At 46.5% G+C, this 14366-nt stretch overlaps 1 protein-coding gene across 3 annotated transcripts in view; it reads left to right on the plus strand.

Annotated features, from left to right (window-relative positions):
• The window catches only part of WDFY4 (WDFY family member 4), a 290937-nt gene that overhangs the window by 188565 nt on the left and 88006 nt on the right, over positions 1-14366 (plus strand). For all 3 annotated transcript variants that reach the window (XM_033130918.1, XM_033130921.1, XM_033130920.1), the window contains exons 41-43: positions 5048-5254; positions 6610-6661; positions 9576-9745. In XM_033130918.1, the coding sequence (XP_032986809.1) occupies positions 5048-5254; positions 6610-6661; positions 9576-9745 (429 nt within the window). The remainder of the gene's footprint in view (positions 1-5047; positions 5255-6609; positions 6662-9575; positions 9746-14366) is intronic.

Consider the following 14366-nt stretch of genomic DNA (forward strand, 5'->3'; position numbering starts at 1 on the left):
AAGCACTTTGAGGAAGTGTTTTTGGCTCAGGGGAGGGCACGTGTGAAGCTCCTGATCTAGAAAGAGCTGGATGTCATCAATTAACTGGAAGAAGTGACTGAGTGACCTCAGCTGGGAAGGGACAAGGCTGAAGATGAGGCAGGGTGAGAGCAGACAGGGCTTGTCACCACATTAGAGTTTTCGCATTTTTATCCTAAGTGCAATGGATTGCCACTGATGAGGGCAGGTTTAGATATTTAAAACACCTCTCTAGGCATGATTTCTGTGCATTCTAGGTAAAGAGCACTGGCTGTCATGCCAGTGAGATCTCTATATGAATCAGGTCTGCCTCTTTCTAGGCCACAGCCTGAGCTTTAGGGTCCCTGTCTTTAAGGTAGGATAATACTTCTCAACAGTGAAGGTTAAAGAATAAGTGTAAAGCACCTAGAGAGCAGCTAGCAGGGATAGATGTCCCCAAAATGGTTATGGAATGGCTAAGAAGTTATCTTTAGTTGGTTTTGCTGTAAACAAACAAACAAACAAACAAACAAATGATTGCTAATACTGGAACACAGTATATAGTACTAGAACCTTACTAATTATATTATATACTTTATAATTTCTCTGTTCCAAAGTCGGTGCTAGGAATAGGAAAGGCAGAGGTTATAATGGTTATAACTGCTCGGCCTCGTGGGTTCTTAAAACTCAGTAGACAGACCACCCAAAACAGGGTGGTGAGGCCAATGCTGGGATGCTCTCCTATGAGGAGGGGACCAGTGGGGTGCGCGAAACCGTTAGCTGTATTGAGGTGGGGGAGGGGTCAAGTAATGGTGAAATCAGTGGGACCCAAGGGCCGGGGAAACAAAACAGGCTCTGATCCACTTAAGCCATATAACCTGGTCTGGTTGCCTCCATCTAACTCATTTGGGCGTCTACAACATGCCTCAGGAGGAGGGGTTTGTGAGCCGTGCGGCCAGCCTCCCAGAAGCACACAGTGTAGCAAAACGCCCCCCAGGCTGTCCTACGAATAGGTGGTTTATCAGACATGGCAGACGTGGGAGAGGAGCTTTGGGGGGGTGAAGTTGATGTGGGAAGGACAGAACTTTAGGAGAGGCTCTGAGCCCAGAAAGAAAGGATCCAGCCTTGTAGAAGGTGGTCCGGCTCCTATTTAGCTGGCCTGACTGGGGTTTGGAGAGCACTTGAGAAAGTTGTACAGAGTTTTACTGTTGATTAAAGTACATTTGAGAAAATCAGCATTCTGAGGCTAACCCATAAGGATCATTTCCAAGTGTTTAAATATTTAAGACAGATTGTTTCGATGTTTAAAGGAATGCAGAGTTAATCGCCGTCTGCCAGAGATAATGGGGTCTGGAGCACTCACCCTGTTTTTTTAAGGGGTAATATACTTTCCCAGTGCAGGTCCCCCTCCACTTTCAGAAAAATCAAGTTCAAGTTCTGGGAAGAAATCAGTCTTGTGAAGTCTGCCACATTGTTCAAGGACCGCTTCTCCCAGGTGCACTCAATGAGGTCCTCCCAAGAGGGTGGCAGTAATGAGATTCAGGGGTCCCCAGCCTGCAGGGCTCTCAGTCATTGGTCATGTAAGACTGCTTTAACTTGGCATTCTACCCACAGCTAAGCAGTCACTGGGGATGGCAGGAGCCCACAGCATACAATAATATGACTATGCCCTGGTGCCCGGAAGTTAACCTGTCATTATGTCCCACCATTGTATCACCAGCAAAGTAGGCAGTTCTAATATTTCATCTCCCAAATTTCTTGTCGCTGTAGAAGTACTGGTGGAAATAGCTGCCTGAACTCTGGCCTGCCCAGGTTTCCCTTTGCTTTTTCCAAATTATATTTCTCTGTGGTCCAGATGCTCTGGTTCTACTCTCTTATACACCCAGGCCATACTGTTCTTATATCAAGTCCTCTTCATAATTTACAGAAATGCTTTCTCTGCCACTGCTGTTTTAAAAACATCACATCTTTACTGTTTAAAGCTTTTTGCCAGGTACACAGCACCCCAGAAACGCCCTTCCTTTTAAAATGTGAGGGGCACTGTCACACTCTCTTAAGGGCTCTGTAGGGGCCAACAGGCCGTTGACATTTCTTGCTCAGCGTCTGTGTGTCCATTAAGGTCTGCTGTAGCTCTTTTAGATGCAAGTATCAGAATCTCAACTCAAACTGGCTTCGGCAACAAATGAACTGTTTTGTGCTATTGAAAACTCCAGGGGCAGAGCAGGCTTCAAGAAAAGCTGGATCCAGGTGTTCAAACTCTGCTCTAAGGAATCTGTCTCCTCTCTCTCTTCTTTCTCTTACACTCACACATACAAACACAGACACACACACACACACACACACACACACACACACAGTGTTTGAGGTTACATTTGAGATTTGAGGCACTAGAGCACATGGATGAGAGAGTATGTGAGTCTGAAAGGAATTCACGTTCTTCTCCCCAGGCTGTACATCCTAGAATGGGGCAAGACTCACGTAAAGGATGGGGAACTTTTTTAACTTGGACAAAGGCACTGTTTCCTTGCCGAGCTGCCAGCCTACAGGCTATATCTGCCCGAGGGGGCACTTCTCCTGATGCACATAAAGGTGCCCTGGGACTGGGGTGTGTATGTGTACATCCACCACTGCACTGTCCGCTCCGGATGGGCTCCAGAGAACACCACTGCCAGCGCCAGGGAATGATGCTCACCAGCCCATCCTATAACCATTCACCATCACTCAGATTCCCCAGACTTGGGGGACATGTGCAGCTCTGCAGCTAAGACTGCGCTCAGCCCCACCAAAACACCAGAGAATGAAAATAGGAAGGTTACTCAGAAGAAAATCTCAGTGATGCCTCCCAGGAGTTTCCATTCAGCCAAAAATCATAGCTGCCTCTCACATACCAGAATCCCTGCCTCTGAGTCTCTGGTGTGGCATTTGAACTGAAAGAGGACCTTACATTGAGAAGAAACGTGGACATGAAGGTGCGGGGACACAGGGCTTTTGCTATTTAGTCATCTCACGTGCTCTGTCCTGGGACTACACGTAGCTTCCTTTCATGGACTAGCAACCATTCCTCTTTGAGGGGTATCACCACTGACTCACATCTGTGTGGCTGCAGATATTCAGGACAACTCACTTGCCCTGTGATGAAGACTCAGGCAGCCATGCACCACCATTGCATGAGTGGAGCCTTGGAGTGGAGGATGCTCTTACAACACTAATTTGAAGCCCAGGATGCACAACCCAATTGCTTGGGATTGTTCATCCTCTGTAAAGCTCAATGTGTTACTACAAACACAGCAAACATTTCTAGGGAGCTGAAATATTTTTTCCAACAAGTGTTCATTTCATATAACCAAATACCTATAAAAGGCTTTGGACAGTCATTATTTTTTCGGGAGTTCCTTACTGACCAATTGGAGTACTGGATATAAATTTAAGAACTGTGGAGAAACAAAATAATCTTGTTTTGAAATAGAATTGGCTTTATTCACAATAATAATACTAACTACTTAAGCTGAGTAAGGCACCGTATGAAACTCTTGAAAATATTGTCTCATTTAATCCTTATATAAACCCATGGTTTTATTTATTCTCATAATATTATTAGCTAAATTTGGCTGATGAGGAAGCTGAAGCTCCTTCAGAGTAAACAGCTAATGAACAGCAGAAACATGATGATAACCCAACTTCATCTGATGCCAAAGACCACATGCTATCCACTACACCATCTGTTATATTTTCATGGGAATTTTCAAGTTCGGAGAATGATTTACTGTTCCAAATGGCCCATATTTGCTAAGTTTGCCAGTCTTTGAAGTAATACTGGCACAAACCATGAGTTAATAAAATGGTACTAGGCCCCTAGGAAAGGAATGTAACCTGCAGGCTTAAGCAAACACTTTGGAATCAGACAGACTGTTTAAATCTCAGCTTGCTCACCTGGTGGTCCTTGGAGAAGTCACTTCTCCTCTCCTAGACTTGGTTTCTTTATGACGATAGTAGAAATTGCTTACAAATTTAAGTTTCACTCATAAAGCCACTGAGTAGAGGAAATGAGATGAGACACAGTAGATGAGGCGCTGAGCTTAATACATGATAATGAGTTTCTTTCCTTTTAATGCTAAGTCTATGAGACCTGTGCTTCTTGTTTCACCTTTCAGTGTCTGACAAATTAAAATTTATGACAAATGCCATCAAAATATTTGACTAATTGCAAAAGTTCACTCTGCAGGCAAAGTTGATTCTACTGCCCAAACTGCACTGAAATGTTTCCTTGACAAGTGGTGTGCAGAAGTTGAATGTGGCATACAATCGGTTTAGGGGTGTTGATATATTTTATGAAAGTTTTGAGTTATATTCTAGTGGTAGGTGTAATAGTTAAGCACCACAAACTATGAGGATTACATAGATAACAGGTGGGGTTGTTTTCATTAATATCACAGATTTAGCTTCTGCGAACATTCTTGAATCTTTGAACATTCTAGAATCAAATGATATCAAGATTTGAAAGATGCTTAGACAGTATCTAGGCCAAACCTCTGATTTAACAGTTGGAGAATATGAGGTCCAGTGACAGAGATAACTTGTTCAAATCAACCTAGTGCTGGCTAATCTGCCAGTTCCCACCACACTGCCAGTCCAGACGACTGGAAGAAGTATTTCAGCCTCATTTTTCAAGCGTGGGGCTGTGGTGAAATTCTGTATCCATTTTATAAAATAGTGATCCAGTCCACTCTGACCATTAACGTCAGGACCTTCAGGACCTGCTGCTCTCTGCCTATCCCCTAGTAGTCGTGTGACTCTGAATTCCCAAGGGTGGATGGTTTTTTTCTTCCCTATCCTAGATTAAATGGTCTCAAACCTGAGAACCTGATTTCTTCTCCGGGCTAGGACTTGGCTCCAGAGAGTACACTACATACCCTGAGGGTGCTCAGGGATGCCTACAGGGGACTATTTTTCTCTGACAATTATGAGAGGCTTGGTCTGCTCAACCCTGGAGTTTTGGGGCCAGGCTCATGAGAAAATTGTCCAGGGGTGACACTGTACTTCTGCTTCCCAGAGGCGGAGATGTGGCAACATCAAGGCAGCCAAAGCCTGGTCCAGGATCCAGGAGCAGCTTTTTGGGGAGCTGGGCTTATGGGGCCAGATGGTAGAAGCCACACCTTGTTCCCGGTGGGAACTGGACTGGAGAGAAGGACCCGCTCGTATGAGGAAACGCATCAGACGCTTGTCTCCGCTGGAGGTCCTGAGTGAACAAAGGCTCAAGGTAAGAGTTTGATGCAGGAAGACAGCAACGTTTCAATGCAGGAAATGTAGGGCAATGTCTCCTTAGCTTTTCCATTTCACGTTGTTTTCATCAGGACTCTGCACGGTATGCTTTGGGAGAGCTTTCACAAGCCCAGGTAGGAGAGAAAATGTATGTAGCTAAAGGCAGGAATGCTCTGATTTATTCCTGATGCTGTTTAATAGAAGAAAAGAATCACTAACCCTCCCAGGTAACATAGAAGGAATGCTGTATCTACAGCCTGAATGAGTAAATAAATGAGTGAGTGGTTCATATCTACACCACTGACCCAGACCACACTGACGTCCGCCAAAGTCCAGTAGAACAATCTAGATGCTACCACGTGGTAACCATTGTCGGCTTACACAAATCATTTGTCAAGGAGCATTCCTGACCAGCACTGCCCTGGGCATTACTGCACAAGCAGATCCCATAAGAAGCTTGACAATAGAAAGACCTTGAACTCAGCTATTTCTGCCAGCTCCAGCCGGTGACCCACGTAGTCCAAATGACACCAAATCTGCACTGGAGTCCCGAACAATGGAGCCTGGGCAGACCCTGGAGGTTTGCTGTAATGAAGCTTGAACTCTGTGTCATCAAACTTACATTTTTGCTTTTTAAAGGATGGAGAACTAATGGGATTGGTCGTAGATATAGAAAAAAATCTGTTAATAGTTTTTCATTTTCTCATTGAACAATCCTGATTTAAGAAATTCTAAAAGGCAGCCATCCAAACACTGAAACGCAAGACAATGTTGGGTTTCTATTCTAGTCTGTAACCTCAGAATCTTTTATCCACATTGAACTCTTTATAAAACCGAATAAAAAATTATGTTTCATTTATTCAGCAGACACCTGAATTTTTAATGTATTGTCAATAAACATCTGGTGGTATACAGTATTTTTCCCTCAATACCTTTCCTAGAAAATAGAGGCAGGAAAGCTAAGTAGCCTGCACACTGTGTGGGTGACAAAGCCAAAGTTTGGCTATGAAACCAGGTTTCTGGTCCCTGACCCACTCTCCAGGGTGGCGCATACCACCGACATCCAGGATGCTAGCTCACCCCACTTGGGCATCATCTTTGGTAATTACTGTAAATCCTACTTAATGGAAGATTGTGGGTTTTTTCCCCTTTGACTGAGGAACATTAATACTTGCATTTTATTGTGGTCCTTTAGGATTTAGCATTTTTCTCCTCTTGCATCTGAGTCTTGAGTATAAGTAGTTCGAAGGGGTCATATGCATGTGTGTGTGTGTTTGTGAATCTGTGCAATGACCGGGGTGCATATAGTTGGTATCCAGGATTTAATTTCTCATCTCTCTGTTTTTATTTTAGGAAAACCAAGACAAAAATGGTGATATTTCTCAAACAAATGCTGAAAACCAAGGTATTTATTTTATCAGTTTTCTTGGTTTTAATTAGTATCTTCTTAAAGATATGAAATTAATATTTTGGAGGAAGAAAATGCTGCAAGTCTAGAGAAGGGGGTGCTAAGGTTCTTCATTCCTGTGCTCCTCAGAATGAAGAGGAACCTATTCCAGACCCCAGCACTCCCTTAGGGGGGAAATTTTATAATGTTGTGACAATAAATTTTATTTCAGGGGAACCATCTTCTCAATTTGATATATCAGGGAAACCTTAAAAGTGCCCCCAGACAGTACAGATACATGTTCAGTATGTGACCCAAAACACCCAGGAGGAAAATGGCTGAATGTTTAAGAGTAAAAATGGATAAAATAAATATTTAATACTATTCACGCTGAACTATCTGATTATGAAAATGACAGATAAAATAGTCATTATTACAATAGTCCCCCCTTATTCATGGGCAATACTTTCCAAGACTGCCAGTGGATGCCTGAAACCATGACAGTGCCAACACTGTGTATGTTATGTCTGTTCCTATATGTGGATACATTCTCCCTTAAAGGAGGCACTTTACAGCTTCTCTGTGTCATGTCCAAAATCTCAGCATCACTACTCTCATGCTTTCAGGCCGCTATCAAGCAAAACAAGGGTGACTTGAGTACAAGCACCGTGACCCTGTGACAGTCATCAGGTAACAGAGGTAGCTACTGAGGGGCAGGCAGTGTATACAGCGTGGAGACACTGGGTAAAGGGCTGATTCACGTCCTGCGCAGGACGGAGAGAGATTGCTCAAGATTTCACCACACTACTCAGAAAGGCATGCGATTTAAAATTTATAAATTGTTTATTTCCGGAATTTTCCATTTAATGTTTCGGACTGCAATTGACTGCAGGTAACTGAAACTAGAAAGCTAAAGCACAGATAAGGGGGTGGGGGGTGGGCTGCTGATTTCCCAAACTAAAAAAATATATATACTTTGAATCTTTTGTTATGTTTATTCTTACTCTTTATTTGTATAATTTCCATGGAGGAATTTGATTGAGTCAATTTGTTGAAATCCAGGCTTCATTTTCAGAGGTCATTCTGGCATGAACACACTGAAACACACACACAAATACACACCCAGACATACACACTATGTTTCAGAGTCTGTGTGTTTCTACCAGACTCTGCCCTTTGCTTTAGACGCTCCCTGTCTGTGAGTTTCAGTGTGTCCTAAGCTGCAGCTAGTGTCATGTCCTTAACCAATGATAACTGCTTAGCACTGAGCATGTCTCCTTTCCTGGCTTGGTACTGGCCTTTCCATTGAGCTGATTATCCTGCCAGTCTGTAGCCTTGCCCAGAAGTGAGGACGCTGCGCTCGGCCCCAGGTTGATTTGGGGGTCCCACTGTGGCACAGGACTGGGATAACATTGGAATACCCATTTCCTTCTCTTCTCTCCACGCCAAGCCCCCCAACTCGAAGATCAGAATGGTAGTCTGCCTGCTCTCTCTCAGAGGGGGCGACTGCACTGATGAAAAGTGTGTGCTGATTTTATCACATTACGTCGGTGGGTTGCTGAGTTCTCTGGCCCCAGTTACCCCCCCACACACACATACACAGTAGGGAGCTCAACCACGGAGGAAAAAGGGCCCGTGGATCTCCGCCATGCCTTCCTGGTGCCTGTAGCTAATCGAGTGCTCTCTGCATGGGGAAAGCCTGGGATTTCTGCTGCTGTGAGTAGCAGACACTCTCATTCACCCAGATGTGAGACTCCTGGGGGACGGGGGGAGGGGAGTCAAAGAAGTGAGCATCTTGGCATAAAACAAGGGCCGGTAACCCTTGGCGTTCGAAGCCATGTATAGTGGGCCTGCTCCAGGCAGGTGGGCACCCAGGGCAAGGTGGAGGTGCAGGATCTAGAAATCCATGTAGGTATGTGCTTAGCTGGCACCCAAACATCCATGCCCAAGAGTGCATCCTGAGGAAATAGTGCAGGTGTGCAGGACAGTGCACTCACGGGAACACAGAAATGGAAACTAGTGTGCTTCCAAAAAGCCGTGAATGCAGTATAATGGCTATCATGTCAAAAGTTACATATGTGTGTACGCATACATTGATGTACAGATAAGATATCATCTGATGAAATAAATAAACCCAATTGTGAACGGTGAGGACAAACAGCCTGGAGATGACAAGCTCAGACTCTGGATTCAGGGAGATTTGGTTCAGAGTCGGCCTCTAATTCCCAGCAGCCACACAGCCTTGAGCACAGTACCCAGCCTCTTTCACTTTTCCCATTTGTAAGCTGAGGATGAAGGGCAGAAGTAGAATCTACAACAGATCGGACTCAGAGCAAAGTGTCGTCAGGACTACCCAGCCCAGAGAAAGTGCTTACTAAGTGGGAGCTGCTGTTATCAACGCTATCTCGGGGTACATGGGTGATCTTTGTTTTATTTCTCACAATTTCATGGGTTTTCTTTTTTTTCTAATTAAAGTTTACGGGTTTTCCATGTTTTTTGTTTGTTTGTTTGTTTTTGTACAATAAGAAGATAGTGCTTCCATATTTTTTTTTAAAAAAAACATTCTTTTAAAAGAGTGAACAAAGTGAAATTCAGGTAAAACAAACTACGACTGACCCTCCAGGGAATTGCTTCATTGATTAATGAGGGTGAATTTTGAAATGTGGCTCTATGGTCACTCGAGAGCTGCCGAGCAGCCGGGCCTGGGCACACCTTCCGGAAGCAATCAGCCTGAGGGTGTGTTGGGCATGCCACAGGGTCAGAGGGCATGGTGTCCACTGTCAGAGAGAGTGAGAGGCACGCTGAGATGACCCTGTTCATGTCTGCCTTGAAACCTCGCAGTTCCTCTCAGCGACTCAGGCCTAGACGGCACACTACCACAGATAATGCCAGGTGGCTCTTGCCAAAGCCATGTGTCCCTTTATGCCTGCAGATGAGCTGGCACCGAGGGATGCTGACCGTGAGGGAGACGAGCAGGTGGCAGCGGACTGCACCCAGCTGACCTTCTTCCCCGCTTTACACGAAAGTCAGCACTCTGAAGATTTCTTGGAACTGTGTCGGGAAAGACAAGTGATTTTACAAGAGCTTCTTGATCATGAAAAGGTAATACAGCCCATCCTGATTATTCTTTCAAGAGGATCAGACATGAGAGAACTAAGCTTTCTTCACTCAGATGGGAGGTGATAGCTCCCTTCACTGTAAAAGATCAACGAGCAGAAAGAGAGGTCTCAGGGAGGCTTGCAAATGGAGCCCACATGCCCTGTATCAAAATATTTGTTTAAAAGGCATAAATCAAGCTAATAAACTGTTAAGCGAAATATGCTCGAACTTCCTACGCTAACCTTCATAATGCCTGGGAGATCAGTTTTACATTCAGAAGTTTTGACCTTGTACTTCAGCACGTTGGCTCCTGCCTGTAGCCTGACTACCCTGAAGGAAACCTCCCATATCTTGAGGGGCCCTGGTGGATGTGTTTGGAATCCTGACCCCTATGTCCACGCTGTCCCCACACTCCTCACCTCTCAGGCCTCAGGACAAGCACACTTGGGTCGGCCCTCAGGGGGGCGACCTTGGTGAAGTATGCACAGGCCGGGAGGCAGGCTGGGATGACTGGAGCTGGTGGGGGCCAAGGCATGTCTGCTTGGTATGACTGCAGAAGAGCCGAGGGGACTCCCTAAAGTGTGGGTGACGTGAGGACCCCTCTCACCCAAGTCTAAGAGAGGTAGGGAAGATGAAACATATCTTAGAGTAGAACAGACCTGAGTCTGAATCCCAACTTAGTCAAGTGCTAAATGGCATGCCACCTAACCTTTGAAAGCCCCAGTTCTTAGTTTTAGTGTGGAGTGTATAGCAACCATGTCGTAAGATTCTTAGAAGATGTAACAAGTGGGGTAATGGAAGCAGAGGGAGTAGTAGCTCAGCGCCAGGCTAGATGAAGTGGCTCATCAAACTCTTTACTTTGCAAAGGTGAAGTGGTATGAGGGTTGGGTGGACCTCAGGGTCTTATTTATCAACTTCTCTGCACAGGATGTAGGTGAAGGAGATTGCTCAGCAAAACAGGAGCGAGCAGGGTGTGGCCGGCAAGCCATACGGGGCCCATGCAGAGATGAAGGTGTGAGAGCTGAGGCAGCAGTGGCAGGGATGGGAGTGGATGTGAACTAAGGGCCTAGCACCGTGTCAGCGGCCTGGATTTCCAGGAGCAGGAACCAGGCTCCGAGAGCCTGTGATAGGCCTGAGCATGGTACAGACACTGAAGTGTGTCCTTTCCAGAAGCAGCGTCCTTGCAGAAACTCCCTGAGGGTGTTAAGTTGGGATTTGCCCCTTCCAGGGATTGGATAGAGGGCCAGGTTAAAGTGCGTTGGCCAAATGGACTGCCGCAGAATTTTCAGCAGGACCTGAGCTTTCAGATTTTGATAACAGTTCAAGCAACACAGTCTTGTGACGACACTGTGTGTCCTTCTTATACCTGCCTACCCAAGGCTTCCAGGCATAGAGCACATTTGCAGGAGCCCCTCACACCTTGCATCGTGCTTTTGCTCAGGCTGGATCGTCTGCCTGCAGGGCCCTGCATGCCAGACTCCCTGAAGCTGATCTTGACTGTTCCCCACTCTGAGACCTGGAAAACTGGCCTCTCCCTCGTCACGGTCTCCACTGTCCCCGGTATCACCTCCTACCCTTGCCCCTGGCACATGCGCTAATTCCCTACATCACCTGTCTGCCTCTCTCACTGCACTGATGCTCCTTCATGGAGAAAATTTAAGAAATGGACGTTAAAACATATATATGTAATGCATATATATTTATATATGTGTACGTTTGTGTGTATGCACTCAGAGTATCCAGCTGCTGAGGGCTAACAGTGGATAACGGTTTGGATATGTCAAATTTTAATACGTTCATGTAGGTAAATGGCTTTTTGGTAAACGCCTAGTCAACTGAAAAAACAAAAACAAAAAACAGCTGAGATCAATGCTTTCTTACTATAAACACTTTTATTTGCCTTACGCCCTTAAAAGATTATGTGATTCTCTATAGGGAGCAACTTTATCCCCCAGGGGACATTTGCCAACATCTGGAGACATTTTTAGTTGTTGTGACTTGGGGTCAGGGGTGTTTCTGGGCAGCATCTGGTGGGCAGAGGTCAGGGACGTGGCCAAACACCCTGCATTGCTCAGGACAGTTGTACTCTCCACCAGGAAACAGTTATTCAGCCCAAAGTGTCTGTCGTGCCAAGGTGAGAAACCCTGACACGAAGGATACGCGTTAAACAGATCCCAGGTCTCAGCCATTCCTTCTCTGACAGGGGAAGGAAATGTTGGTTTATTTGTTGTCTCCATATTGGTTCTTTTCATGGTTTTGATAAGAAGAGATGATCTCTTTGCAGTGCTTTGGTTTTATTTGGTGTATTAATTTTCTATTGCTGCCATAACAAATTACCTTAAACGTAGTGACTTAAAACTACATATGTTGATTATCTCAAAAGTCTGAGCATGGTATGGCTCAGCTAGTTCTCTGCTTAGTGTCTGGCGGGGCTGAAAACAAGGCATTGACAGGGCTGCATTTCTTTCTAGAGGCTCTAGGAGTGAGTTTGTTTCCAAGCTCATTCAGGCGTTGGCAGAATTCAGTTCCATGCTTCTGTAGGACTAAGGTCCCCATTTCTTTAAGTCTTAGCTTCTTGAGACACCCCACCTCCCTTGCTGTGTGGACTCCTCCCTCCATCTTCAAAGCCAGCTACAGCAGGTCGAGTCCTGCTCACCCTTCAGACCTCTCCGACCCCCTTCTGTCTCATCTCCCCTCTGCCTCCCTCTGCCATAGCCTCTCTCCACCGACTCTTCTGCCTTCCTCTTCTGATTCTAAGGGTTCATGTATTTACATTGGACCCACCAGATAATCCACGATAATCTCCCTGTTTTCAGATCCATTGATTCATAACTTTGATTTCATCTGCAAAGTCCTTTTAAGCAGTTCCTGGGTTACAGTTTGATGGGATAACCAGGGACAGGGCTCTTGGGACATGTTTAGAATACTGCCTGTCACATTTGGTCACGTATGGAGTGTCCATATCCCACGTCCTCTTCCATGTTCTTCTTCCGTGGAAGAAGCTCTTCCAAGGAGAGCTGCTGTAGATGGCCTGATTCCCACGTGCTTCCCCAGCTTCCCTGGTGGTTCCAGCCCTGACTGGGACAGGCTATGGTCACAGCCAAGAGCTAGTCCCAGCCCCGATCTATGGAGCAGGCAGATGCCCTTGGTACTTGCGTTGGTCTCTGAGAGTCTTATTTTTGCTGAGTGTCCATCATGGCTCTTGTTGAGGGAGCAAGAAGCCCACAGATGACTGACTTTCCCAGCTCCTGAGAGAGAGGACAGGACCTGGAAAAGGTACTTCATCTTAGTCTCTCTGGGTCTCCATGCCATACGGGAAGCTGTCAGAAACACCACAAGTGGCTTGTTGTGGTAGTGGATTGTCAGGCTATGCAGAACCCAGCAGGGGCTGACAGCAGGAGCTGCCCTGGTTCCTGTTAGCATTTGGGGTCCCCTTGCCTGCCAGGGGGGCCCAGCCCAGGGCTTGGGACCCAAATGAGTGAGACTGAGCAGCTGACAGAGCAAGGTGATTCTTTTCCATTGTCTGGACATTTGTTCTTTTAATGTGTTGTTTTCATTCCTTTTGTTCTCGTTACCTCTAGTTTCTTGGTAAATTGTGGGAGAGATTGTTTCTGATTTAGCCTGAGTTCCACCAGGGTCAGAGGGATCAAACCACCAGACACACTTGCTCCCTGGAGAAGTAGGTCTGGGAGGAGAGGGGCCCAGGCCATGGGAGGCAAGCTCCTGGGGGTGGAGTGGGCCGATGCCACCGCAGAGCCTTGTACAGACCCCATCCACCCAAACCCAGCTCCACCACTTACAGGCCCGGTGACTTTGGGTAAGTAACAGACCCCTCCTGAGCCTCACGTCCTTTACCTTTACAATGAGGTTATACCCCTTGACTGATCAGTTCGCGTTGAAGATCCAAGAGGTGCTGTGTGTTTCTGAGCCCGGCGGTGGGGGCGCGCTCAGTGGGTTGTGTCTTCTGCTGTCACTGTGGCCATCGCTCTTCTTTCAATAGTCCCTTAGGATTTGTTCTCTTGCTTCAAAAAGGAGGGAGGGGTGGGGTATGAGCCCTAAGCCATGGCCCCAAGGAAGTGGGAAAGGGCCTGTTCTTGCAACGATGGAGGAATGCGTGCTCTAATTCAAACCTGGCCCCAGCTGACCTCTGGGATTCTTCCGCGGCGCAGGAACGCAGGGTTAGGGAGGTGCTGTGGTGAGTACACTGGTGCAGTGGGGACCCCAGGGTCTGACGAGTCTGTTGTCCTGCTGAGATGTGGAGGATGAGACAGTGGGTCAGAGTAGAGCCTGTGAGAGACCTGACTTAAAGGGACGGCCCCCTGTGGGAGCTCTGCACCCACTATAAAACACAACTTTCTTGGAAAAGAGGTAAGGTACTTGGTTTGGGGCCTGGTTTGATGTGTGGTGAAACCAAGTAGGCCCCTGAATTTAAAGCTTGAGGCAGGGAGGAACGAGGGAACTGGCCCCAGAGCGCAAGAACACCCTTCGGTCAGAAGAGAGGAGTTCGGTGTAGACCAGAGAGTTCTCTGTGGAGCAGCCCTGCTGGCTGGTGACCGGCCCCACACACCTGCAGGGCCACATCCTCGCTGCCCTGTGCCCACCCGCTCGCTTAAGGCTCCACGCA

The sequence above is a fragment of the Rhinolophus ferrumequinum genome, chromosome 16 (genome assembly GCF_004115265.2).
Source record: "Rhinolophus ferrumequinum isolate MPI-CBG mRhiFer1 chromosome 16, mRhiFer1_v1.p, whole genome shotgun sequence".
NCBI classification, from domain to species: domain Eukaryota; kingdom Metazoa; phylum Chordata; class Mammalia; order Chiroptera; family Rhinolophidae; genus Rhinolophus; species Rhinolophus ferrumequinum.